At 35.5% G+C, this 26,389-nt stretch overlaps 1 protein-coding gene across 2 annotated transcripts in view; it reads left to right on the forward strand.

Annotated features, from left to right (window-relative positions):
* Nucleotides 1-26,049, forward strand: part of MYOF (myoferlin) — a 72,879-nt gene extending 46,830 nt beyond the window's left edge. The window contains exons 28-55 of one of the 2 annotated variants that reach the window (XM_086751893.1): nt 62-167; nt 2,183-2,325; nt 2,618-2,791; nt 3,878-3,989; nt 5,424-5,501; nt 7,922-8,103; nt 8,197-8,355; nt 8,521-8,619; nt 8,922-9,083; nt 9,608-9,773; nt 10,370-10,446; nt 11,933-11,989; nt 14,191-14,202; nt 15,417-15,515; nt 16,160-16,285; nt 17,088-17,243; nt 17,358-17,449; nt 18,503-18,673; nt 19,223-19,371; nt 19,599-19,738; nt 20,926-21,014; nt 21,100-21,195; nt 21,810-21,951; nt 22,262-22,361; nt 23,274-23,467; nt 24,550-24,659; nt 25,003-25,150; nt 25,613-26,049. In XM_086751893.1, the coding sequence (XP_086608019.1) occupies nt 62-167; nt 2,183-2,325; nt 2,618-2,791; nt 3,878-3,989; nt 5,424-5,501; nt 7,922-8,103; nt 8,197-8,355; nt 8,521-8,619; nt 8,922-9,083; nt 9,608-9,773; nt 10,370-10,446; nt 11,933-11,989; nt 14,191-14,202; nt 15,417-15,515; nt 16,160-16,285; nt 17,088-17,243; nt 17,358-17,449; nt 18,503-18,673; nt 19,223-19,371; nt 19,599-19,738; nt 20,926-21,014; nt 21,100-21,195; nt 21,810-21,951; nt 22,262-22,361; nt 23,274-23,467; nt 24,550-24,659; nt 25,003-25,150; nt 25,613-25,648 (3,375 nt within the window). In that variant the 3' untranslated portion in view covers nt 25,649-26,049. The remainder of the gene's footprint in view (nt 1-61; nt 168-2,182; nt 2,326-2,617; nt 2,792-3,877; nt 3,990-5,423; nt 5,502-7,921; nt 8,104-8,196; nt 8,356-8,520; nt 8,620-8,921; nt 9,084-9,607; nt 9,774-10,369; nt 10,447-11,932; nt 11,990-14,190; nt 14,203-15,416; nt 15,516-16,159; nt 16,286-17,087; nt 17,244-17,357; nt 17,450-18,502; nt 18,674-19,222; nt 19,372-19,598; nt 19,739-20,925; nt 21,015-21,099; nt 21,196-21,809; nt 21,952-22,261; nt 22,362-23,273; nt 23,468-24,549; nt 24,660-25,002; nt 25,151-25,612) is intronic. The other variant, XM_086751892.1, reaches the window with a different exon arrangement.
* The last annotated feature ends 340 nt before the right edge of the window (nt 26,050-26,389 follow it).

A 26,389-nucleotide genomic window follows, 5' to 3' on the forward strand; every position in this document is an offset into this window, starting at 1 on the left:
TGCTGCGCAGAGTATTTCATCTATTAATGGATACAACTCTTATGTTTTCCCTACATAAAAGAATGGAGAAAAAGCTCCACCACCACGTGAGTTCACATGTCCTTTTGGATGGATGTGGGAAGATGATGCTTGGAAATCCGATTTAAATCGAGCAGTGGATGAGCACGGTAAGATTTACTGTTTATCTGCTGATTCCTAGGACAATCTGTCATAGTCTATACTGAAGGAGGACACATGTCAAGCCTGCAGCAATGTTCTGAGCATGGTAGTGATTGCCCTATGGAAAAATGTTAAGGAAGTATTTGGATAACAGTTGTTTAAGGAATTGGATAAACAGAAAGTTCACTGTCTGCATCTGTTTCTATTTTGATTTTAATCACCGTTCCATCAAACTCACTGTTCTCATTGAGCCTTTCTTGGATCAAAAGGGACCAGTATTTTGAACAGTATATGTAATAAACGCATTTATAAGTGCCTACTAGAGAGAGAATCACATAATCTAAGAAACTGTATATTGGTTTTAACTGCAGCAGCAGGTGACAATTTTGAACCAAAAGCTTTGGCAAATTAAAAAAAAAAAGTGAAAGCTAATGTAAACAACAATCTACTAACATGAGAGGTTCCAGTTGGGAAAACCATATGTATAAACAGTGTGCATGGAAACAGAACCCATCTTTGTTTGAAATAAGTTTCCAAAACATTTTTCCCAAGTCCAGTGTTAATGCAGTCCAGTGGTTAGGATCAGGCCTGTAAGATGTGGATTAGTAGCAGTAATTGGGGTTTTTTTTTGGAGAAGTCAGAAGCTTGAAGTCAGACATGAAGCCTCTGTAATTGCACCAAGAATACGTGTCAAAGCCAGATTTGGATCTATCTGGTGATTCTACTGGGAGCCTTTAGCCAGGGGATGAGTCACCAAGAAATGTTAAGAGGTGAATTAGGAGGTCTGGGGACCAAGGGAAGTCAGGACCCTGTTTGCGTTGGTCACACACCACACAAGTGTGTGAAGGATTCCTATACTGTTGAGAGCAGAATAACTGCACTGAACTTGTGTGTGACGGGAGCCATGCAAGACTGATCAGGATGAAATCTTAACAGTATGCAACTGATTATTTAGCAATTCTGAAACAAAAATGACTTCAAAGTCTTTCTGTGAGAAATCTGATGCTGCTAGACAGAGTTCTTCAAATTAGATGTACTACTAAACTGATCAGGTTAGAAAATCCTAAGTGCATAGAGCCACCCTTTTTCGTGGAGTTGCTTGGACTTTTATATACTTGTTACTTACACTGTATTAAAACTGACAGCAGTTTAGAAAGTTGTGATATAAACAACCTCATAAGACCATAATTTGGATTCTACAGCAATAGGAAAAAACAGTCAATCTCTCATAGGAAAGTATTTACAGGACATTGATTTGATTACAAAATTAATAATAAAAGCAAAAGGGAAGGTTGTAGAAGATTCTGGGAAGCCCAGAATTTTGCAAAACTGTAATGAATTTTAATTTGTTAAACTCTCAAATAGTAATTGCTTTTAATTATAGGTGAAATAAATAGCTATTTGAGTAGGAAAAAAAAAATATTTCATTTATCTTAAAGAGTACTGATATCTATCTTAACTGGAACCTCTGGTAGCAGTTTGCAGTAACTTTTTAATAAGAGATGAGTCTAAATAAAAGTCTGAGTCCTAAATACCTGACAACTTAATTATAATATGTAGAGCCAAAATACAGTAACAAGCTTACCAGTTCTTGAAGTTTTATAATCAGAGTTCAAATAGTTGATGTTCCTTTAAAAGCCAAGCTACTGGAGTTGCAAGAGTACACAGGACATTCCACTCTTATTTAAAATTAGGCATGAGTTTTCCCTGTGATGAAGTATGGAAATGTGATATCAATACACTTAATATTTGGGAAAAAAAAAAGGATGCAAAGAAAAGAACTTAAGATGTATTATATATGTTTTAATGTTGAGATTTTTATTGTCATATTATTATAGCATCATCATAAAATGTCATCAGTTGCCCCCTTGCTATTGGCCATTTAGGGTTTGCAATATCAAATAGTCTTGTGTGAGTAGAGCTTCATCCTCTGTAGGTACAATCTCTCTTATTTCCCATACTTTTCTTCTTTGTTTCTTGCTTCTGTTTCTGGAAATATACCAACTAATCAATTCTGCTTTAGGATGGGAATATGGAATTACTATTCCTCCGGACAATAAACCAAAGTCATGGGTTGCTGCAGAGAAAATGTACCATACACATCGACGACGAAGACTGGTGCGGAAACGTAAGAGGGATCCAGCTCAAGCAGTAGCAGCAGGAAGGGTAAGCGGAAGAGAGATGCAGAGACTTACACATTGTAACATTTTGAGTTTCCTTTTTAAAAAAAAAATCTTCATGAGATTACTCATTTCCTGAATAAAGAAAAAATTTAATATGAAACAAAAAAATCTCGAACAACCTTGTATGTTTTCATTCTATTACTCTTTGTCTTTTTGTAAATTGATGGTTCCAGCTTGGGTTTATGAGGGGATTATTATGCCTGCCAGAGCAAGTGCCAATTTTTTTTCATTACATTTACACAAGACTGTGGATAACAAGGATTTATGTCTTCCAGGGAATGTCATCATATGAAGATCAAGAAGGATGGGAATACGCTTCCTTGATTGGCTGGAAATTTCACTGGAAACAACGTAGTTCTGATACTTTCCGTCGACGACGATGGAGACGAAAAATGGCTCCCTCAGAGACACATGGTGCAGCAGCTATCTTTAAACTTGAAGGTGCTTTGGTAAGGGACAGAGTATCAAACAAGTCCTTAAAAGTTCAATCTGTTAATTTACAGTAAATAAACAATTAAGTATATCTGCTATATATAACTGAGGAACTCAAACAGTTTATATTCTTTAAATTGTTTAAAGTCCGAAAGGGAGCATTAAAGTTGTAGTAGAGACTCTTGCATAACATGCTTATTTTATTTTTCAAATTATTTTTATTATTACGTGAGATTTAAAGCAAAAGGCCAAATTACTAGATGAGCCTTCTGTAAGTAAAGTGAAAAGATAGCTCAAACCTTTCATGCACGTAATTTAGACGTATTAATATCAGCACAAGAAACAACAGGCACTGAAATAGGGGACCTTGACTAATATTTGCGTGTATAAACAACTGAGCACAAGAAAGGATAGCAAAGTGTTGGAGAAGCCAGAATGTCATATGTCACAATTAGATAATCAGAATGTATTTATTCCTCAAGTTTTCAGGATAACACAGTTTCATAGATAAGCTCTGTACACCGAAACACAAATTGGAGCAAATAATGTGAGAAGGCTGCTTTGTTTTTCTAAAATAATGATTCTAAGTCTAATTGTGTAGCATTAACAAAAGTTTGCACTTTTTTCTTTGTTTGTTTCTCTTCTTTGCACCAAACATCAGCCCATGATTCGTTGATAGCATTTTCTTTCTCCACTTAAGTTGGTTCCACAGAGTTTAAAAATTCCTGTTTCACTTTCCCTTCTTACTGTACTTCCTGGGCTATTGCTAGGATAAAGCCTTAGAGCAGCTTTTTCTGCAGCAGCGCAGTGCAGACTTGCAGCCTCTCTGCTGACAGGCAGCTAGTGTATCTCCAGAAATAAGACATTCTGGAAAGCAAGATGAAATGACTGGATCTGATTTCTGCACATCTTCAGCGGCAACAAGAAATGAGCTTTGGACACGAGTAAACATCTTTTAAAGTACTTCTACTTGTGAAAGTAAATTTCTCCTTGTCTTGGAGGAGAGACTGAAGCCCATATATTACCACACACAGTCCACTTTTATCAAGTTCCTTCTACATTTGTAAATACACAGTAACTTCTTTTTCTATCTATAACTTCAGGGAGCAGACACTAGTGTTGATGACGGAGAAGGGAAGAGTTCAGACAAAACCAAGGAGTCAGCTACAAAGGTGTTTGGTGCCAATACACCACTTGTTTCCTGTTACTTTGACAGTAGGTTCTTTAACAATTCCTTTCTTAGAAATTGTGTGTTTCTACCTGATCTCAAACAGAATTGTAATTCTTTGTGGTTTACATCTAGGTTTATATACCTTCTGTTATAATGACTATCTGATCCTTGACTGGCCCTATTTAGGCTACTAAAAGAAAAATTACTGTTAGTCATTTCAATATTTCAGTTCACTGCTACACAGACATTTTTAAAAACCTGTACCAGACAGGAATGCTAAAGCTAACTATTGCAGCACCTGAATTTTAGGTTGTCTTAAATGATGCATTTTTAGCATTAGGGTCCCTCCATAACAAGGCTGGGAGCTAAGCCAGCACAGAAGTTGTTCTGTACAGTTAATTTTTTGATGTGGTAGCTCTCTCAATGCAGCTCAATGCAGACTCAGGCAAATGCCTGACCCAGAGGAACCAGTAAGACCATGCAGCTGAGTTGGCAAAGTGAACAAAACTGTAACTCTGCCAACCTGGATTGGCTTTAAGTGCCTTGGAATCACTGTAATGGGATTCACAAAATCAAGGACCCTGAGATGGGAGCCACCAGTGTTAGTTAATAGCAACAGAGGCCAATCCCATCTACTCCTAAGACTCAAAATCCTTTTTGAGGAGCTCTGACTGGAACACTTGTCTTTATTTGGACTCCACAGAACTCAATCTTCCTGCTGGGAATGAGTGCCTAAATCTTAAATCTTGTCTTTCAGAAGCTGAGGAAGATTATTGGAGTTTCTTTTAAATAATGACCACAATAGGAGGAAAATGGCACCTTTTTCTGCCAGAGTTCAGAGGTTTCAGCTCTTTGAGGCTATGAGTAGCTCAGATTTTTCCGAGGGCTGAAAGGATTACAGCTGACATCTTTTAAAGAAAAGCTGTAGTAACTTAGCCTCATGCTGCCCTAAGTTTGACTTGTTCTCACATCTTCCTTTTAAGCTATTCCATCTTGCCTGAAGTTATTTTTTTAATCTTTTAGCCAAAGAGACAGAGTTGCAAATAGAAAAATTTTCTAGAGCTAATAGCTAAAAATATGAAACTCCAAGGTCCGTGCAAGTGCTGTAGTGAATACTTAAATTAAGCACAGGAATGGCAGATTCTTGATTCTCTGCAGAGGAGCTAGATTATCACACTGTTTTAAACAGGAAATTTTTAATAGAATGATTTTTAAATGATCATATGGTGAAAAACACCCAAATAGCATTAGTGGGTTTTCTTAAATGTCTGCCTTAAGTTGTGTTTGAACAAATGTCCTCAGGTGGTAGCTCATTGGTATAGTACACTTGTAGTTAGAAAAGAAAAGCAGAAATGTTACTACAGTGCTTGTGCTTGAGTTAAAATGTGTAAGGCATTTTTATAAACTCAAAATGTATCTTCATTACAGAAAAGAAGCATGTATAATGGAGTTGAACTCTTTTTATTTGTTTGATGCAGGAGTATATACTTACCATCTTCGCTGTTATGTCTACCAGGCAAGAAATCTCATGGCTTTAGACAAAGACAGTTTTTCAGGTATGGAAAAGTCCTGCTGATGGTGCAGAAAACCCACTTCTGCAATGAACTGGTAACCTGATTTAGCTATAGAGTTTCTTAAATCCTTAAAGTCTGTGCGTAGATCCCAGCTACTGAAACTACGCCATAAAGGAAGTCTCAGCTTCATTACATATGATCCAAATTTGGTTAGTACTGCCCCAGAAGCTGCCAAAACAGAAGTGCTCTGAATGTGCAGCACCTGCTACTGCCAACGAATTCTCAGTGAGGGAATGAGAATTCAAATAAGGTCTGAATTTCCCATGAACAATCCCTTCCCTATGCCTTAGCTTCTCCTTCTAACCACAGCCTACATACAGTGCCTAAGCTGTCCTGCAGGAAGCTTGCACAAAAGCAAGGATGAAGAAAGCTGCATGACTGTTACATCAGCAGCTGCCTCCCAGTGTTCAGTATTTTATATTAATTCATTACTGAGATGAACTTGTAGAAAACTACACTGTACCTTACTAATAAGCATGGTTTTTGTTTGTTTCTACAAGTGTACCTCTTGCCCTTTTATTTCCAGCTCTTAGGTATTCCAACAGTGTTCTATCTATTTGGCATCTTTGTAGTCAGGCTAATTCAATACTCAGGTTATCAAGTATTTAATTTCTGCTACTTGGAATTAGATTTCCAGTTGGAAGTCAGAGAGCAAATTGAAATCAGATTCTATAAGAATATGACTTAACATTTCCTTTAAATAAGTTCAGCCAAAGATAAAGACGAAATGGGCAGCTTAAAATTTTCTTTCCTGTCCTGGTTTCAGCAAGGATGGAGTTAATTTTCCTTTCAGTAGCCAATGTGTTTTGGATTTTGTTTGTGAAGAATTTGATAAACACACTGATGATATGAGTTGTTGCTAAAGAGACCAAGGACACTGTCCAGCTTTCCAGGTCTCGCTAATGTGCAGATGCAGGAAGCTGGGAGGGATACAGACAGAATAATTGACCCAAACTGGCCAAAGAGAGTATTTGGCATAATGTCATAATGTCATAAATGTCATGCTTGGTATATAAGTGGGGGTTGGTCGGGGCGGGGGAATCGCTGGCATTGCTCTCGATCCCTTGCGCTCTCCCTCTCGCTGCTTTGCTTGCTGCTTGGTTTTGTTTCCATAATCACTGCTCCGAATGGGCTGTATTGGTCATTGGGACATTGGGTGGTGAGAAATCATGTATTGTTCATTTTGTATATTTCAGTATCCTTATATTCTGTTATTATTGTAGTTTTCCTTTGCTATTCTAGTAAACTGTCTTCATCTCAATTCACCAGTTTTCCTTTCTTCCCAATTCTCTCCCCCATCCCGCTGGGGAGAGAGAGGGTGAGCGAGAAACTGTGTGGTGACTAGAGCTAAACCACATTTCCCCGTCAACCTCCATTTGTATCGTTCTTTTTCTCCCTGTTTTAATTAATAATTGAGTAAGTGTATGCATTTGTTAATTTGTTACAAAAGATATAGAGCTGTAGATATTTTAGTGCTGTTTTCTGAAATGAGAGGTTTTGCATACAGTTGCCTATGTGGATTCGGTCCTACTTCAATATGCAGCACTTAATACAAAGAAACAATAATAAATGCCTCTAATTTGCATACACAGAATTCAAGATAGATACCTCAGATGCAGTCACACATCAGCTAGAACATCTAAATTTTATTTTCCTCTAAAACTACTTTGAAGAGTTAGCCAAATTTTGAAAAACTCTGATCAGGTACCTAGCCAGAAGGTGTTGAAACTGACCTAAAGATAACCTTTAAAATAGCCTCTAGTCCTTCGTAATTGCAATTTGTAGAGGAAATGTTAATGACCATCATCAGATACGTTCTACAGAGCTCTTGATGATTTAAAGACCTGCCAAACTCTAGGCCTAGATCACTTTAATCATCCAGCTGTTTCACAAGAAGAGGTTGCTATAAATAAGCATGTTTGAAACCAAAGCTTGATCTGAGCAATAGAGCCTGGGAGAATTTGTTGTTTGGCAACTAGTCAGAGCTAGAATCATTTTTTTGTATTATTTATGAGGCTGTACAGTTGTATATCAATGGACACAACAACAACAAAAAAGCTTCTATGGACAATATTTAAAAGCAGATTAGTATAGCCAGGTTTTCATTTTAGTTTTCAGGTTCTCTTTCTGATTTGCAAGATGGTTTATCCTTTTCATTTATTATGCTGTTAATCAAGACTTGTATAAAGGAAGCTATTTAGTAATCAAATTTAATTTGCTCTACTAAATGGAAATTATGTGTATGTGTGGACTTTTGTTTTATATAGAATGGCTTATAGAACTGGTAATTACAGAAGAAAAATAACAGACTATATTTGATAAAAAGTGAGCTTGTGTGCCTTATGGCTTGGGGTTTTGTTTGTCTGTAACTCTGTGCTTTTAATCTTTGTATGGTATTTCAGATCCGTATGCTCATGTTTGTTTCCTCCATCAAAGCAAAACAACTGAGATCATTCATTCAACTCTAAATCCTACATGGGACCAAACTCTTATATTTAATGAAATTGAGATCTATGGGGACCCACAGACAGTAGCCCAAAACCCACCTAATGTTGTTATTGAACTTTTTGACAGTGACCAAGTGGTAGGTGAATGCTTTTTACCTGGATTGCTTTTTTATTTATTTATATTAATCGAGAATAACATTAAAGGGTATGATTGCTATTTTTGATTTCAGGGTAAAGATGAATTCCTTGGAAGAAGTGTTTGTTCCCCCATGGTCAAGTTAATCCCAGAAGAGGACATCACACCAAAACTGCTCTGGTATCCTGTAACAAATAATGGCAAAGCTAGTGGAGACATTCTTTTTGCTGCAGAACTTATTTTGAGGGACAAGGTATATATTTCTTATATATTTTTCTCTGTGTGTGTATATAATATAATATGATATATATCCTTTCACAGTGAGTCATAATGTGAACAATTCTCTTTCTTAATACTTGAAAGGTATTTCATTTAAGGAAGATCAGAGAAACTAACACTCATGTTTGTGTCTTTACAGAGTGGAGCCAACCTTCCAATTCTTCCATCGCAAAGAGCACCAAAGCTTTACATGGTACCTCAAGGAATCAGACCAGTAGTTCAACTCACTGCTATTGAGGTATGGTTTATTCTTAAACTAACTGAATATACTACAGTCATCTGATCCTCTAGATAGTAAGTTTGTGTATTTTTGGTCTAAAGAAAAAAAAATCATAGTGAAAAATACAAGGGATTTTTTCTTTAAGTGTTTTTGAGTTTCATTTTTTCCATTAACATTCCTAGAACAACAACCTTGAAATATTTTGCCAGTCACATTTTAATATTCAAAAGGCTTCATTTATTCTTTCCTACTTTTTCAGTATCATATTAAGCATATTTATATCCCTCTCATTTTTGCTTCTATTGGATTTTACTTTACAGATTCTGGCTTGGGGGTTGCGAAACATGAAAAACTACCAACTGGCACCTGTTATGTCTCCGAGTCTCATTGTGGAGTGTGGGGGTGAAATGGTGGAATCTGTGGTGATAAAAAACCTCAAAAAGACACCGAATTTTCCATCTTCTGTTCTCTTCATGAAAGTTGTATGTTGCAAAAACTATATACCAGCTATCTATAGCAAAATCAGTTATCCCATACTTGTAAAGGTCAAGGATTTGTTATGTAAGAATGAACAGAACTTGCACATCCTTTTTTGAGTTAACATAAGCAACTTACTGAGCCTGAAAATTCTAATACAGCTCATGTAAACATGTCTGTACAGTCATTGGTAAATTATACAAGTTTATATGCACAATCCAGTGCAGTATCTATATATTTATTTTAAAAGGCATCAATTTTCCCATAGATGTGTGGCTGCTTTCCTATTGCTAGGATGTGCTAGCTGTGCAGGATTCAAGAAAACTGAAGATTTTGAGGCAATTGAAATTATTATTACTTTTACTGAATCATAATATAAGGTTAGAAATTTTCATTCACCATACAGCCATAGAACATAGTAGTTCAATATTAAATTAATGAAGTAACAGCTCTAATTTAGGGGGGAAGTCTTTATTCTTCATTTTCCTTCTGCTTGCATTATAAACAAACTCTAACTTTTCATTTTTAGCTTTTGCCAAAGGAGGAGTTATACAGTCCATCTCTTGTTATTAAAGTAATAGACCACAGACCATTTGGACGGAAGCCCATCGTGGGACAGTGTACGATTGATTTACTGGAAAGCTTTCGCTGTGACCCCTACACTAGTAAAGAAGACATTGCACCACAACTGAAAGGTAGGAAGTTGGAAAATGAAAAGTTCTACTTTCGTATGAGATGCTAGAATAACCTATCTTCAGTGTTTACTCTGCATACTATACTGATGAATACTTATTTGAAGATAATGTGATCTGAAAGAAAAATAAATCTGAGAGTATTAATTAATGCAATATACTGTGGAGCATAAGAGGACAGAGCGCAAAGGCAAGTCCACTCTCAGACTTAGTGTACTGATTCCCTGAAGTTCCTCTTTAGTATCAACTTGGAATTTAAGTATCTGCAGATTATCCTTACACTAAGTACCAAAGTAATGATGCAGTATTCCAGCAAGAATGCTTGTAGTACAGTGCTGACATTTTCCTCTATATTTTTTCCAAGTTTTACTCTTTTTAAAATTCTATATATTTGATAAATGTTTACATATCCTGCACAAAAATATATTGTGTGTTTTTAGCAAAAAATGGCAAATAATTACTTTCTTTACAGGATCAAACATACAGCCAGTGTATTATTTTATATCTTCTGTAACCGTTTGGATTTCAAATCTGATGAAAATATTTAGTAAGATATTTTTCCAGCACCATATTGCCTTAATAAAATCTTTGGCTTACAGTTAGTCTACTCTCTGCTGCACCTCGCCAGGACACGGTAATTGAAATGGAAGACACACAGCCATTGCTAGCCGCTCAGGTAACCTTTGGAATTTGATGCTTGACTTTCTTCGTCAGATCTGTGATTTCTGAGAGACTATCTAGACAGCAAAATTGTCAGAAACATATGCAACCTTCTGGAAAGCCAGATGGAACAAAGTTACTTTGTGACAGGAAAGCAAAGGAAATATGTTAATAATTTCAACCTCTGTTTTCATATAGTAAACATCAAACTAAAGCTTTTTGTGCATGGTAAAGTTCACTCAGTGGCTTAAGAATGAATTTACTTGTTCACTAGCTACTGAAAGCATATGATAGAACATGACCCAGTTGTCCACTGGTGATGGTTAGAGCAGCCTGACATTGCACAGACTGAGTGGTTCTAAATAAAGGAGCTAGAGATAGGTATATGCTTTGGTAGGAACAGAATCAAAGCCATGATAACAAAGACCTTCTGCCATTAATTTTGTCACTGTCATGGCTTTGCCTCTCTTACCATGAAGTCATCCAAAACTGATGCCACTGAAACAATTTTTTCTGCACTAACACTTCTTTTCTTTCCTTTTCTGTTGTGCCTTGTGAATCTCTCTACTGCTCTGATTCTTTCAGGACCACCACAATACAATTTTACTTTCCAGGTAAAAAAATAATTCAGCTTGCAGAATTTTACTCTTGAGTTGAAACTTGAGTGAAGACAAATTCTAGACAGTACCTTTTCAGGGAAAAAAAAAATAAATTATTTTAGGACTGTAAAATGTTCCCCTTACCTAGAAGATGTTTTCTTAAATTTCTGATGGTGTGTTACTTTAAAGGAAACACAAAAGTTATGCCCTTCAGTACAGTCATTTTGCAGGCTCTTAATCAACAATTTCAAAAATACAGAATTTTTAATTTTGTTACAGAGGTCCCAACATAAAAACTACTGAATTTAAACTTTGGAACTGTCACTTCTATTTGAGTATGTTACTAATTGCATTATTCTTCCTTCATTTCTTCTTCTGTATCTTAATGTCGTAATATTCAGACTCTAGTTCAAGTATCTCATAGACCATGTTCTTACATTTACTTTCATCATACATGTAAATTATACTTAATATTTAATTTAGAACAGACTCTAACTTTTATCTGAATTAAAACTTCTGTTCTAATATAAATGCTTTATAGCTGGTACAGAGAATTTTTATTTCCTTTACAAATTCCAAGGAAAGAGATTTAAAAAATGAAGAAAACTTAGCACTTTGTAGTCATTGGCAAAGGTGATTGAATTTGTGTACTTGATTTCAACTATAAGAGGGAAAATTTTAAATGCTACATAAGGTGAAACACTATTTCTTTTAGAGTTTGACAACAGCCGAATCAAATATATTGTAACACTAGATACAATGATAGCGTCCATATGGGAGGAAAGAATATACAAAACAATTCAAATGGAAATAAGTAGAACTGTGAAAAGTGTGAGTGATATGCAGACAACACACTGAGGACACAAAATGCCAAAGTTTCATCAATTACATTCCAATTTCCAGTGTTTAAGCAGTATGTCAACAGCACTCCGCAAAATGGCTTCTCCAACAACAGTGCATGTATGTATGTACCGAACTAATGCATGGAGATGACCAGAACGGGGTTGGATCGGGGAAGAATGTTAATGTGATGTGGTCATGAGGCTGTACTTCTCTTGGCAGTTATTCCATAGAGAGATTTTGGAGGAGATTATGCTCATAAGTCTAGTATGATGAGTTACAAATGTTAAAGTATCGTTCTGAGTGTCTTACTATGTGTGTACGATATGTCTGAACTATTAAAAACTTTTTTTGTGTGTCAGCTTATTTGGAATCTATCTATTAAAAGCACCAAAATCAACAGGAATTATTTAACCACACTATTAATATTTAAACTTTGTTTAAAATTCTACTTTCTGGAGAATAAAATAAATTTACAATAAGTAAAATTCTAACTCTAACTTTTCTAGAGATCCACTGTATCTCTTTTTTTTTTTTTTTTTTCCCCAATAATTTCAAGATGTTCAAAAAGCTAATAGTTCAGTGTTAGTGTCTTGAAAACTTCATGTATAACAATCCACAGTAAAGTCACTGGGTACATTAAAAAGAGGAGAGTAGCTGTTACATGATCTTTACCATGTGAATATTTCACTCCAAAATCTCAAATTTATCATATGGCATTTTATTCTGTGTTTTGGCATTCTGTGCACAGATCCGGCTTACCAGGTTTAGTAATAATAATAATATCCAAATATTGAAGACTCATTATTTGCTTTGGGAATTTTTAAAGGTCTTACGGTTTCAATTTTTTTTTTCTTAACCTCTTCACAAAGCTACCAAGTGCATTATTTGAAAAGACATTTGAAGGTATATCAAGGGGGAAAAAATAAAAAACAAGCCCACAAACCCTAATTTAAACTCTTCCAATATTATGCTTTGATGAAAGATTCAGAGTTCTACACAATATATTTTGTGAAAAGGCTTTAAATTGGGAGTTTATTTATTGCATAATTATACAAGCTACTCTTCATGTTGTCAACATTACAAACCAGTGTTTAAACAAAGTGAAATTTAAATATGGCAAAGTATCCAAAACTATCTCATGAATTCTGCAAGTTTTGCAAATCACTAATGATATGGTTTCTGAAAATCTGACAGTCCTATGCAAATTTGAAAAAATTATGCTGTATTTCTGATTTGACATTAGACAAGACTACTAAAATGCAGTAGACATAAACATCCCAGCAAGATAATTACTTACAGAAGATAAATGGGAGTAAATGAGTATGATATACCAAAGTGATGTCCTGACCTATTGATGCATTTGGCTTGTTTTCAGAAAATGTTTTGCATATTTCTTCCGCTTTGCACAAAAATTTATGGATCATGCCTTTAAATTAAAACTCAATGTCTGATATATAAACACTAGTACAAATCACACTTGCTAATCATGGCTTCCAAATGGGATGCATGATGCTTGCTCTTAATGGACTACTGGGTCATAATTAACAGTGTTGTGATTTAATAGGTGAAGCATTTTGGATTGTGCAGATTGTTATTACACTTACACGGATACATCCATAGACACATGTACTCGTTACTGTACTTTATAATTCTTCACCTTTTTTTTTCAGACTCCTGAAAATCCACAGCCTGTAAACAATTGAAAAAAAGATAGTAAAAGGAAAAGGGAAAAGGCTGCTGAGCATTAGCAAACTGTTTTATAAAGAAGTAAATATTCAAAAAGGGCAAAAAAAACACTTGAATTTTATGTATGCAAAATTGGCTTGGAAAAGAATCTCTGAAATAGATTCAGTTTTGTAAATGCTCTTAAAAACATTTTTCATCTGAAATGAATCAGATCCAATGCACTCTGCAACCAGAGATGAAAGCAGGGACTTATGCTACTGTGGAAATCAATAAATAGAATCCAGAGTGTAACACTGCAATGATACAATAAGAAAACAAAGTTTCTCGCAGTTTTGCTTTGCTATGTGAAGATGTCTTACAGTCCTGAAAACTTGCTTTTAAAAATGTTTTTATATATGCTCCAGTTCAACATCTAGGACATACTGACAGCAGCAAAAACAAGTTAAACACATGGTGTCTGAATATTCTTCAAAACTATTTATAAATTATTGATGTTAGTAACTTACTTTACACACATCCTATATATAGCACCTAAACTTTTAAACCCTATTTAACTGTATAAAATTGTACAAATCATATCCTTACCATTGTTTTTATTTTACTCTTTTTTATGAATTGATCCTCATGAGCAGCTTACAGAAAAGGTAATGTATACTAATTTTTAAAATCTACATATTGCTTTCTTGTAAATGAGAGCTCTGATTGAAAATTAGTATATCAATACTGCTTCCTAAATTAGCATTTTAAGCATGCAGATCAGAACAGTAACCTCTGCAAATGTTTGACATAAAACCTACAATTAACTTGTAAAATGGTAAATAGGGAAAATATGCAAGACTGAAATAATAACCCCTAGACATTAAAAAAGCAACCTCACATTTAATGATCTGTATAGTACTTTAAGACTCATGAAATCCAAGCAATCTTGAAGATTTTTTTTCAAATTGACACTGTTCATTAACAGTGACTGAATACTATTCATTACCAACTGAAGTATGTTTTCAGGGGCAAATAATTATATTATGCAGTCCCCATGGATAAATAAAAAAAAAATAGCACTCTGTTGAACAAAGTGATTATCTGACTTAAATAAATAAAAATATTTAAAACTCCACAGAAATACTGTCTTAGTGGAATGATATAGATTGCTAGCATCTAGGGCTTCATGAAGCTCATTGAAATATTATTTTTAAGAGGGCAAGACTCACTGCTTATTCTTTTCAGCTGCATTTGGTAAACATTAAAGTAGATCTCCAACTAAGATTCTGTCACAATACAATCTCCGCTGGTTTTAATGGAAAGATGTATGGTTACAGGTCTATCCCAGTGTTACTGTATGGCAACAGTTTTGAAATAAATGGGAATGCTGAAAGCAAACTAGGAGATTTATCCCTCGGGAAAAAGTTTTCAACATGTTCCCTGTAGTTTTTACAGCTGAAACAATGACTGCACTGGCTAAGTGTACATTCACTTCCTCTGACTGAAGTAATCTAGCACTTAGGTGGCTCGGCTGTGATGCACTGCCAGAAGATGGAGGAGAGCAATATATACACCTCCAGAAATGAGTCTTTTGAGATAGGTATCTAGGTACCAGTAATTAATTGCTTGTTTGAAGATGGCTGGCTGTTGACTATCACTGCAGCTGGATTATAGACTAGATAGCTGGGAAAGAGAAATTCATCTTTTTAGCCTTAATATTGGCATTCTAATTCTCTTTCAGATAAACCTTTAATATTACTTAACTGATAAGTTTTAGAGTATATTATCTTGTAGTATGGTTAATTGTTCATTGTTTCTGCTGTACAGCATGATATAAAAGAGGCTTTATCTCCCACTTTTTTATTTGCTTTTCTTTAAGGAGGAAGAAATTGTCGATTGGTGGAGCAAATTTTATGCTTCAATAGGAGAACATGAAAAATGTGGACAGTATATTAAAAAAGGATATGACACTTTAAAGGTACTGGTCAGGATTAAAATAAATGAACATATCTCCATGTTTATAGACCCAAAACCTGGTCAGAGCTGTGACCTTTGTTTTTTTAAAATACTCTTCAAAATTTAACTGTACGTGATTTCCAGTAAATGTCTATTACTAATTCATGTGGTGAAATGAAAGTTTTAAGAAGATTCTGTGCTGCTTTTCTACTTAACTCCACTTATTAAGAGATGTATTAAGAGTTTAATCTAACCTTCAGTCACATGGAATTTTACTCTTGATTTCTTTGTGTGCAAGCCAGATCTTAAATAAACCTACACACTGAGAAAGTATGAACACACAGGATCAGTACTTCTGCTGTCTGTTGGTTAGAAGTTGAAGCGAGACCACTTTGATTTCTCATCTAATAACACCTAACGAAGAAAGTAAAGATATGTTTGTGAAATGCTATTTACTCTGTTTTTAACAAGGCCTAATTGAAGCTTGATAGCATGTTCTTCAAACATTGCATTTGCTTCCACTGTGATATAAAAATAGTTCCAAACGCTTTGGTTCCTTAAGGTATTCCATCAAACATTTGATACACGTTGCAATGCCACAATGGTGGAGCTGATACGTATGATAATTTCTAAACTGCGTTTTTGTTTTCCTTTTGTTTTCTTTAGGTGTATGACACTGAATTGGAAAAAGTGCCTGAATTTAATAGCTTAACAGACTTCTGTGATACATTTAAACTATACAGAGGCAAATCTGAGGACAGTGATGATCCGTCAGTGGTTGGGGAGTTCAAGGTAAATTTCAAATACTGGGCAGCAACCAAATGCTAGATGCAGTCCTTTGGCTGTAAGTGGTTATCCTTTACGTCTACGTGTGAGCATTTGAGCTTAATATGGACGCATACATTAATAGGGGCAACAGATACTTATAACTACTTACGTACACACCCTTCTTTTTCAAGGAAGGCACAGCTACGCATTGCTCACACTAAGTGTGCTACATGTTAATTTAAAAGAAATATCATTCCTGCTAATGCCATCTTCCCTGATACCTGTGGAACAGAACCTTCCCTGATAACCTCTTCAACAGGGCTAAACTGTCACCTGCAAATGTTCTCAGTGAAGTACATTTTTAGAATTTATTAGGAAAAGGTATTTTGTACTATTTCTGTGACTCTGTCTATGACTTTTCAAGGTTAAAATAACATTAACATTGTATGTTAAAAACAAAACAAAACACAAACAAACCACCCAACCACAAAAAAAAATCAAACACTAAATGATGCTTTGGAGAGGGAAACAAGTATGAACTATATGTTACATATTTCTAACTGGAGCAAACCGAGTAATTGTGTTGAAATCAGACAAGCAGTATTGATTTAAATTGGCTAAGGATATAACCTTGCCTTTGTAGTAAGTTGTATCAAAAGCCCCCTAAAGTCAAACCAAAGACTTCTAAGTGACTGTGTATCAGGCTGTAATTTTGCTATTTCTGTATAAAACAGCGTGTGTATGTGTAGGGTAAATAAGAAAAAACAAACCTAGCAGATTAACTTTTCTACACTTAACTTGACGGAGTCTTTATATTCTTTTTTAGGGATCCTTTAAAATCTATGCATTACCTGACGATCCCACTATTCCAGCTCCTCCTCGCCAGTTCCGTGAGCTACCAGACAGTGGCCCTCAGGAGTGTATTGTGCGAATTTATATTGTTCGAGCTTTGCAGCTTCAACCTCAGGACAATAATGGGCTGGTGAGACTTTTTGCTTTTCGAATGTCTGTGAGCTAACTCTGCTGTAGTATATTTTAAATAAAGTTAGACTTGATAACTACTTCTTAACAATTTTTTTTTTCTTATTTTAAATAGTGTGATCCTTATATAAAAATATCCCTAGGTAAAAAAGTAATTGAAGACAGAGATAATTATGTGCCTAATACTCTCAACCCAATTTTTGGCAGGTAATAAAATTTTTTGTATTTTCTATTTATTGTATTTTAGAATGTTTTCCAATTTTTTAAGATAAACCATTATTTGAAATATTCATTGCTCTATTCATAGTTATATACTGACAGGTAATTGTGAGTAAAGTTGCATAAAGTATTTCCCTTTGAAATCACTGGACAACACAGGTGTTTGAAAAGTCTATAGATTTTCTGTATCACACGGGTAAATTGCACAAAGTCAAACAATATATATATCTTAAAACTGCCCTGTGTTATGCATAAAGAATAAAAAAAGTATATGCTTATAGAATATGGAGAAACTTTTTATTCTGAAAACTACTTGGGTGTCACAATGAATAATCAGTTTAACATGTATGGCCAGTACACTGTTTTTTCCTTCAAAGGCTAATGGTATCTTTGAAATACATGGATAGAAAAGTAGTAATTAGGAATGGAAAGGTTACATTATTTTTATAATTGCTAATGAAATTCTGGGTCTGGTTTGGTGTCCAGAATTAGAGAAGGATTTTGATAAATTACAAAGTTAGTAGAGGAGGACTAGAAGGATTATGAAGAGTGTGGAAAGCATACTTTGCAATGACGTGCTACAGGATTTAAATTGTTCAGATTATGCAAAGAAATGCCCAGCAAAGAGACTTGATTATGAGTACAAAGTACCTTCCAAATTCAAATTTTTTTCCAGAATTATTCTGGAAGTCAAAGCTAAAAAGTTAGACTAGAAATAAAACCAACAAAAAAAAAAAAAGATGCAGAGAATAATTAACCATGGAATATGTTACCTCAAGGGTAATGGATTCAGCAGCAGTAGAAACTATGAGGCTGCAGATCTTGAAAGTAGATTCAGAGAATTAATTTGAGAAAAGTGTACAGTCTGTTGTCTGTAGGACAGCTAGATGCATTGGAAGCATCCCTTTGATACCTTATAAAGGCTATTGCTCAAAAATAAACTAAAAACAGTGGTGTTTTATAAGGGGTTTTTTTTAAGTTTAAAAATAAAAAGTATTGCTCGAAAGAGCAATAGCATTAACTGGACATTTTTATGTTTAGAATGTATGAACTCAACTGCTTCTTGCCTCAAGAAAAGGATCTGAAAATTTCAATCTATGACTACGACACATTGACTCGTGATGAAAAAGTGGGTGAAACCATAATTGATCTTGAGAACAGATTCCTTTCTCGTTATGGAGCTCACTGTGGCATCCCACAGCAGTATTGCATGTAAGTAATTTTGTCTATTGAAAATTTTTATCTGTAAGATCTAGTGTGCAGTCTCTGTAAAACATCTGGGCTTCCTTCATCATAAGTATATGGTTAAAAAACAGTGCTATGGCTTCTCGTGGGTGTTTGTGATGCTCACTCATCATCTCACATCATCTGCATTCCAAGCTAAGCTGCAAAGTCTTCAGAAGAGCCCTGACTGAAAACCATTATGTCAGACATTTTAATATTCTCTTTATATGGTAATGTGTGTTATTTCTGCATAGAGAACACACACTTAACAGAATTTTCTGACCTACTAATGGAAATAAATAAGAAAGCATCTGTTAGCATAATTTATTTTGATATGTAAAGAAAAAAAAGCACTCTCTCTTGGAAGGTAATTAAGCTATACAAAATTATGTCACTGTATCAAACTCAAGTGGCCTCAATCTAGGCAGTTACAGTGCTGCCCTTCCTGAATTAGTTTAATAAATACATTTTACATGACATATAAATGCCCTGAATGGTGAATAATTTTAGGATGTATTTCTGTTGCTTTCCTAAAAGTTCAGGTGTGAATACTTGGCGTGATCAACTAAAACCAACCCAGTTATTGCAAAACGTAGCCAGGTTTAAAGGCTATACTCCTCCTATCCTCTCTGAGAATGGCAGAAAGATTAACTACGGGGGACGAGACTATACTTTGGAGGAAGCTGGTGAGCTTGTTGCCTTATTTCATACTTCTGTCTTAAATTCATATTGATACAAATATAAAACTTTTCAGTTATTTATGGAAAATTAGAAAAAAAATCTTTCTTTGATTTTTTTAATGCTGAGCATAGTTTTCTGCTCAATTTTAAATATCTGTTTGTTGGTTTTTTTTAAAGTTCAGATGCAAATTCTGGTTCATGAGCCCCTGTTCTTTTTCAATTTTTTATTTCAGAGGCTAACAAAATTTTGCATCAGCATCTTGGTCCAGGTGAAGAGCGGCTAGCCCTTCATATCCTCAGAACTCAGGGTTTGGTACCTGAACATGTGGAGACAAGGACCTTATATAGCACCTTCCAGCCCAACATCTCCCAGGTACTATGAACCAGTTTACTTCTGGTTTCTCGAATGCAGAAATGGAGTGCTCCTGCGTTTATATCATGTTGTCAAAAGAGTGGTATCACTCAGGGGGAAGAGGGCTAAAATTAATATTACTTGGCTGAGAAACTACAGCAGGTTTGTCTAGAAACATAACAAAATGCAGTTATGTTTTGCTATTAAGACACCTGAATGACACCTTAAATACTAACAGTGGAAATTGGGAAAGATTGATTTATTTATTCTTTTGTTACTAAAATAAACTGGAATACTTCATCAACAATAAAAGAGACAGCCTGGCTCCAGAGCTTCCTAACTACATTCAACAAATGAGACCAAACTTGGCATTTCTCTACAAGAAAGGCTAGAAGTGCTAGTTTAAGTGTGAAGTCTTCTACTGGACCTCTCTGTTAGAGAAGAGCAAAGCCCAACATTTGTTTTCTAGCATTTACTAACTCATCAGTGGTTGTTTTTTTGAGTTTCTACAGCAACCAGAAGAGTAATCTGCAGAAATAAAGGAGCTTGCATTTGAAATAGAGTATAAAACCTGCAGTGGGTGCTTTGCTTCAGAGTCTAGTTAAGGAGACTGATCATTTACACTGGGTAGGCCACCAGCTGCAAAATATCAGCCACATGTATGACGCTGTACTTAATACCACCTCTGAGAGAACAGAAACTTGGACCTACAGAATGAGAACTATTTAGGCACCGAACTTGCACTGAATTCACTAGGAATTAACATCCCTACATCTTCTGAATTCTTGGCATTGTTCATTTGAAGAAGTTTATGAGGGATTGGGCTTGCTTCTATGTGAAGTCTGTAGAAGTTCTGACATTGGTAACATGAGTGAGCTCTGCTCTGTGGCTGAAATTAGTATTAAGCATGTCAGTAGGCAGGTCTATGGAATTATTGTGTCAAACGTAGATACAACAAACAATCACAGACTCATAGAATAGTTTGGGTTGGAAGGGATCTGTAAAAGCCATCTAGTCCAACCTCCTCTGCAATGAGCAGGGACACCTTCCACCAGATCAGGTTGCTCAGAGCCCCGTCCAACCTGACCTTGAATGCTTCCAGGGATGGGGGCACCTACCACCTCTCTGGGCAACCTGTTCCAGCATTTTAGCACCCTCATTGTAAACAATTTTTTCCAATCCCTGATCCATCTTCTCCACTGCTACAGGGAAAGATCCAGATGTGGGTTGATGTTTTCCCCAAAAGCTTAGGACCTCCTGGCCCTCCCTTCAACATCACTCCCCGAAAAGCCAAGAAGTAAGTATCCGTATATACTGTACACCATCTAGCAGCCCTGACAAAGGCAATTCAATTTTCTTTCCCCAAACATCTTTTCTTTTAGGTATATCTTGCGGGTGATTGTCTGGAACACCAAAGATGTCCTTCTGGATGAAAAGAGCATCACAGGGGAAGAAATGAGTGACATTTACGTGAAAGGGTAGGAGCACTCTCATGTAACACTTATAAATGAAAGACATTCAGAATGTCCTGGGAATGCCTAGACCATGGGTTCCAAAGATTATTTGTTTCAGCCAAGTCAGTGCACACTACAGCCTCTGAAATAGTGCTAACCTCAGAGAAGTATTATGAGATAAAGCACAACCAGTTACTATGCAGTGAAAAATTCCAGAAGTTCATCTCTTGAAATGGGAAGCAACTGAAAAGATAATGAGTTAGCTTTGGTGCTGTGTAACCTGGATTCTTACTTTTAACATTTCCTAGTCTTAATGTAAATAACTCAATAGAAAACAGAGAAACACACTACTAGACTAGTGATCTAATTTCTCCTAAAAAAAAAAAAGAAATTTAAAAACCCGGCCAACAACCCACCACTGGTACAGTACTGGTCTTAGCAGATCAGAAATTCAGTTCAGGTCTTCCTATTTACAGTGCCAAATTGGAACCAAACTGAGCAAGGGTGTGAAGACTGTCCAGCCCTCTGTGAGGAACTCTTACAGCTTGTTTGCAACCACTTAATGACATGGTTACAGTACAAACAAGCACCAATGTAGGCCCACTGCACACACCAGACACATCTTACTGTATTTTCAGATGGATGCCTGGTAATGAAGAAAATAAGCAGAAAACTGATGTTCACTACCGATCATTGGATGGTGAAGGGAACTTTAACTGGAGATTTGTCTTCCCTTTTGACTATCTCCCAGCAGAGCAACTCTGTATAGTTTCCAAAAAGGTAAGTATTTCTAAAAATTTCAGTACTTCTTACAACACAGATTGTAATTAGTTTGTAATTTAGTACCTACATATTGAGACAGTTTGGCTGGGTTCTGCATACTTTTATCGAACTGCTATCTCAGAAACAGATTCAATTTTGCCTCGGAGCCAGGAACAACACAATGGAAACAACAGCAGTCTCCTCTTAGCAACGGCAAGCTTAGATCCTTAATATTTCCAGCAACCCCAGAATTCACAAGTATTAACAGACCACAACTTTGAATTTTCATGAGTAATTTTTAAAAGCTTTTGTTTTTTTAAAATTTTAGGAACATTTTTGGAGTCTTGACAAGACAGAATTCAGAATCCCACCTAAACTGATCATTCAAATATGGGATAATGATAAGTTCTCCTTGGATGACTATCTGGGTAAGACTTCTAAGAAACTAATTATTGTTGTTTCAAAGTAAGAGATAAAAATGAACAATTTTATAATTACTGCATAAGGATTGTGTTTACAACGTGAGACACTGAGCATGCAAATACACTCCTGCTTTCCCACACGGTAGAGTTACTTGCGATCATGAATGAATGAGTGAATATTCACTCAGTAAAGGCCTACTTGCAGGTAAACCAAGCTTCTTTTCATTCAGGTAAGGCCTATCACAAAGTGCATTAAATGATAATGTGCATGAAAACTTAACTTTGCTTTTTTCTTTAAGTAAAGTTTCTTAACACAAGAATATTTCAATTCTAAATAAGAGTATTGACATAAGGCTGTAATTTAGGCTAAGCAATCTTCTTCGCACCACTATTAATCCCTACTTTTTGTAGAGATACTGCTCTGCAGAAGATTCTCTCCCCATATTAAAACAGCTCCAAAGTCTTTAGCTTACATGCAAACTATATAGGCCTCAAAATCTCAAAACAAATCATTGATTCATAACCATCATTAAAATTAGCTAAATCATGCATTTAACTATCAGAATTACATTAGTATTACATTGCTGTATTTGGTTATCTTCTGTTAGGTGTATGGGGAAAAAAAAAAACCCTCTATTAAGAATCAAGTGATCTTGCATTAAAAAAGGGGGAGGAGAGCTTGCTAAGTCCAACTTATCAACAGCAGCGCTTTCAACACAAGCAAGATGGGCTTGAACACAGCCTGATGTGTCCCACTCCCCTGCATCTCAACATCCTTAGACCAACAAGAATGTAATGTGTCTGTTCACTGTTTTTTCTGTGAATATGTTTAGAGATAGGAAAGATTGATGTTGAACTGCTATCCTGTATGGTTGGTTGTATTATGCACTGTTTATTTTTTTTTAATCCATCTCCTAGGCTGTGTAGAACTTGATTTACATAAAACAATCATGCCAGCAAAAGTTCCAGAGAAGTGCAATATAGACATGCTTCCAGAATACAAGGCAGACAGTTCTCAGAAGGCTCCCAGAATTGCCTCTCTCTTTGAACAGAAATCCATGAAAGGATGGTGGCCATGTTATGTTGAAAAGGATGGCTCCCGTATTTTAGCGGTATGATTATCACTTCTTTAAAAAGTACTTAAAACGTCCTCATCTTGCTTTTCAAATTATAAAGAAAGACTGTAAAGAGTCCCTTCCTCAGCTGTTAGCTTTCAGTGGATAGGCAGAGGAGGAGTAAATAGAACATTCCATGCACAAGTTCAGGACTTTTGCTCCATCAACAATTTTTTGGTTTAAAGTATGAGTTTAATACTTAAATTTATTTATTTTGTTTTTAACTCTGTTTAACTTGAAGGACTCTGGCAATCTTCCAACTCAAACTATTCAACTATTCTGCGATCCGATTCTATGATTCTATGGTATCTCGCCAAAGCAGCCAACAGAGTTTTGTGTGCATGAATTGATCACGTTTGTTATTGCTTGGCAGAAACGCCAGACACCCTAAATGCACTGAAGTCTAAAGAAAAAAAAAGTTTAAATACAAAGCATTTTTGTATACAGCAAATATAATTTATACACTGAGAACCCAGACTACTTGTGTGATTATGAGGGCAATCGGAAGACCTAAAGCATTTTAACCTGTTCTATGATGAATATAAATGCATATTTATCACTTACTAGAATATTAAGCCTTTCGAGTGTGTCTGCTTCCTCTAATGTTTTCGCCTTTAAACTTTACTACTGGAATTTAATAAATGAGGAAAAATATTCAGAAATATCTATCAGCCATAGCAATATAAAAAAATGAGATGCCTAGTCATTTGGAAAAGACGCAGTCCTCGGGTTCTTCTTGAAATAAGAGAAGAATTGCTTTTAGTTTGCTCTTGAAAGAAGAGAAGAACTGTTTTTGTTTTGCTAAATTGGAGAAAAAAAATGTTTTTTAAGCTTAAAAGAGAACTACAAATGAATTAGTAGAACCATTTTATGTACTGCGATTTTTTTTTATATTTGTCATTCTCTGATACTGTGTTGTGACAGCGTCATAGTGCAGAAATAAGTACATTTTGAGAAGGAAAAGGAAAACACACAGACGCACACAATGAACTGATCCCAGACTCTGCTGTATAAGTACCAAACAAGTACTGTTGGTGCTGTTTCACTAAGATGCTTGTCCCATGCCATATTTTCTGAAGGGTAAAGTGGAAATGACATTGGAAGTTGTCAATGAAAAAGAAGCTGAGGAAAGGCCAGCTGGTAAAGGGAGAGATGAACCCAACATGAACCCCAAGCTAGATCTACCAAAGTAAGATATTTTTCTCTCACTAGCTTGAGAAATATATAGTACCTAGCTATTGTGATGTTCTTGACAAAATCTGTATGCAGTAAAGGATCTATTAGACATCAATTATCCTTTGCAAAACTTTATTTATAAAAGCCAGTCTTGTTTACTTCCACAAGCCTTAGGATAAAATGCAAGGTGGTTTCAGGTTTTCAGCACACGTTTACCGAAACTGCTATCTTACTTTACAAAACTACCTGTGTTTTCTTCAGCCTCCAGACCAGAGTGTTTTAATGTGTTGTACTCTCACGCTTAAGTATTCCCTTTCTTTATAGTATGAGTAATACTTTTTTCTTTCAAAATGCAGCCGACCAGATACTTCCTTCCTTTGGTTTACAAATCCCTGCAAGACACTGAAATTCATTGTGTGGCGCAGGTTTAAATGGCTCTTTATAGGCCTTATCATCTTGCTGATTTTACTCTTGTTTGCAGCAGTGCTCCTCTACTCATTGCCGGTAAGAATTTTTAGTGTTACTGTTCAGCTGTGGTATGAAGCTAGCTTATGCATGAGTCCTCAGCAGGATACACTCCTTCCTCAGACGAGATTCTATCAGCTCAGTTTTAGCAAGGAGACAGGGATTATATCCTTATAGCTAGAAAAAATTTCAACTGATTTTTATTGAGAAACAATTAAAATTTATGTTAAAACTAATCTATTAACTGAAGATGGAGCAAATGACTGCTTTAGAAGTGTTAATAACCTGCACAATTAAAAATAGTTAATAGATGGTCTAGTCTGTATTTCAGTGTCCTTTAATCAAAATCTTACTCATTTTTACTGTGTTTTAACTGAAATTACCATACCTTGAATACATTCTGATCCATTTTAATATCTTAAATGTCTTTTACACAACTACGCTGAAGTATTTCATAACGTCTCTTTACCTCTTTTTGTTTCTTCTCTCCTCCCCCAACAGAACTATCTGTCAATGAAGATTGTGAAACCAATTTAAAGAAGAATTTTTTTGCCTCATTGTTTTAAACAGTAATAGGGTTTCGCCTCAGGCTGTGGACCAAATTCAGCAATGCTCTCCGATCTTTTTATCTGCTAGTATTCGGAACTGTAAAATAGATAAGTAAGAATTTAGCCAAGGTTAGCCAAGGTTCAAAGGGGCATGACAGGTGTTTTGAAAAAATAAAGGATAAGCCTTTCATGTACATTTTTTTTACTTCAGTAGCATCTACACACAATAAAGTTCTGACTTTCTTGCTTTTAAACTAGATTTTTCATTAAAAATCATTCAGGAGGCTGCCTGCTATTGCTATCTCTTTCTTTCAATGGATACTTCCTTTTGAGAATTCCTTTCTATGGAGCACACTTTGAAATTTGCATTTTAACTTAATGAAAAGCTGGCACTACTTATAATTATGTATACCAAAGAAACCTCACAGTGCAATCAAAGAAGGGTCAGACATTGTTTCTAGACGTTTTCAGCATCATACTGCCTAAAATTCTTAGTTACTACGCTGTAGGCTTGACAATGCTATCTGCATATCTTGACAACAACTGCATGCACATAGAAATAAATAATATACTGACTTAGTATCATTTACAAATGTTTAAATAAACTTATCCACAAGTAAAATGCAAGTTTCCAGTTTTCTTTATCTATTGCAAAACTGCAATGCATTAGGTATTGTATAGCGTCTATCAGAGGATATGCCACAGATCTGGAGTTTAAGGTATTTTAGTG

The sequence above is a fragment of the Chlamydotis macqueenii genome, chromosome 7 (genome assembly GCF_036417535.1).
Source record: "Chlamydotis macqueenii isolate bChlMac1 chromosome 7, bChlMac1.mat, whole genome shotgun sequence".
In the NCBI taxonomy this organism is placed as follows: Eukaryota; Metazoa; Chordata; class Aves; order Otidiformes; family Otididae; genus Chlamydotis; species Chlamydotis macqueenii.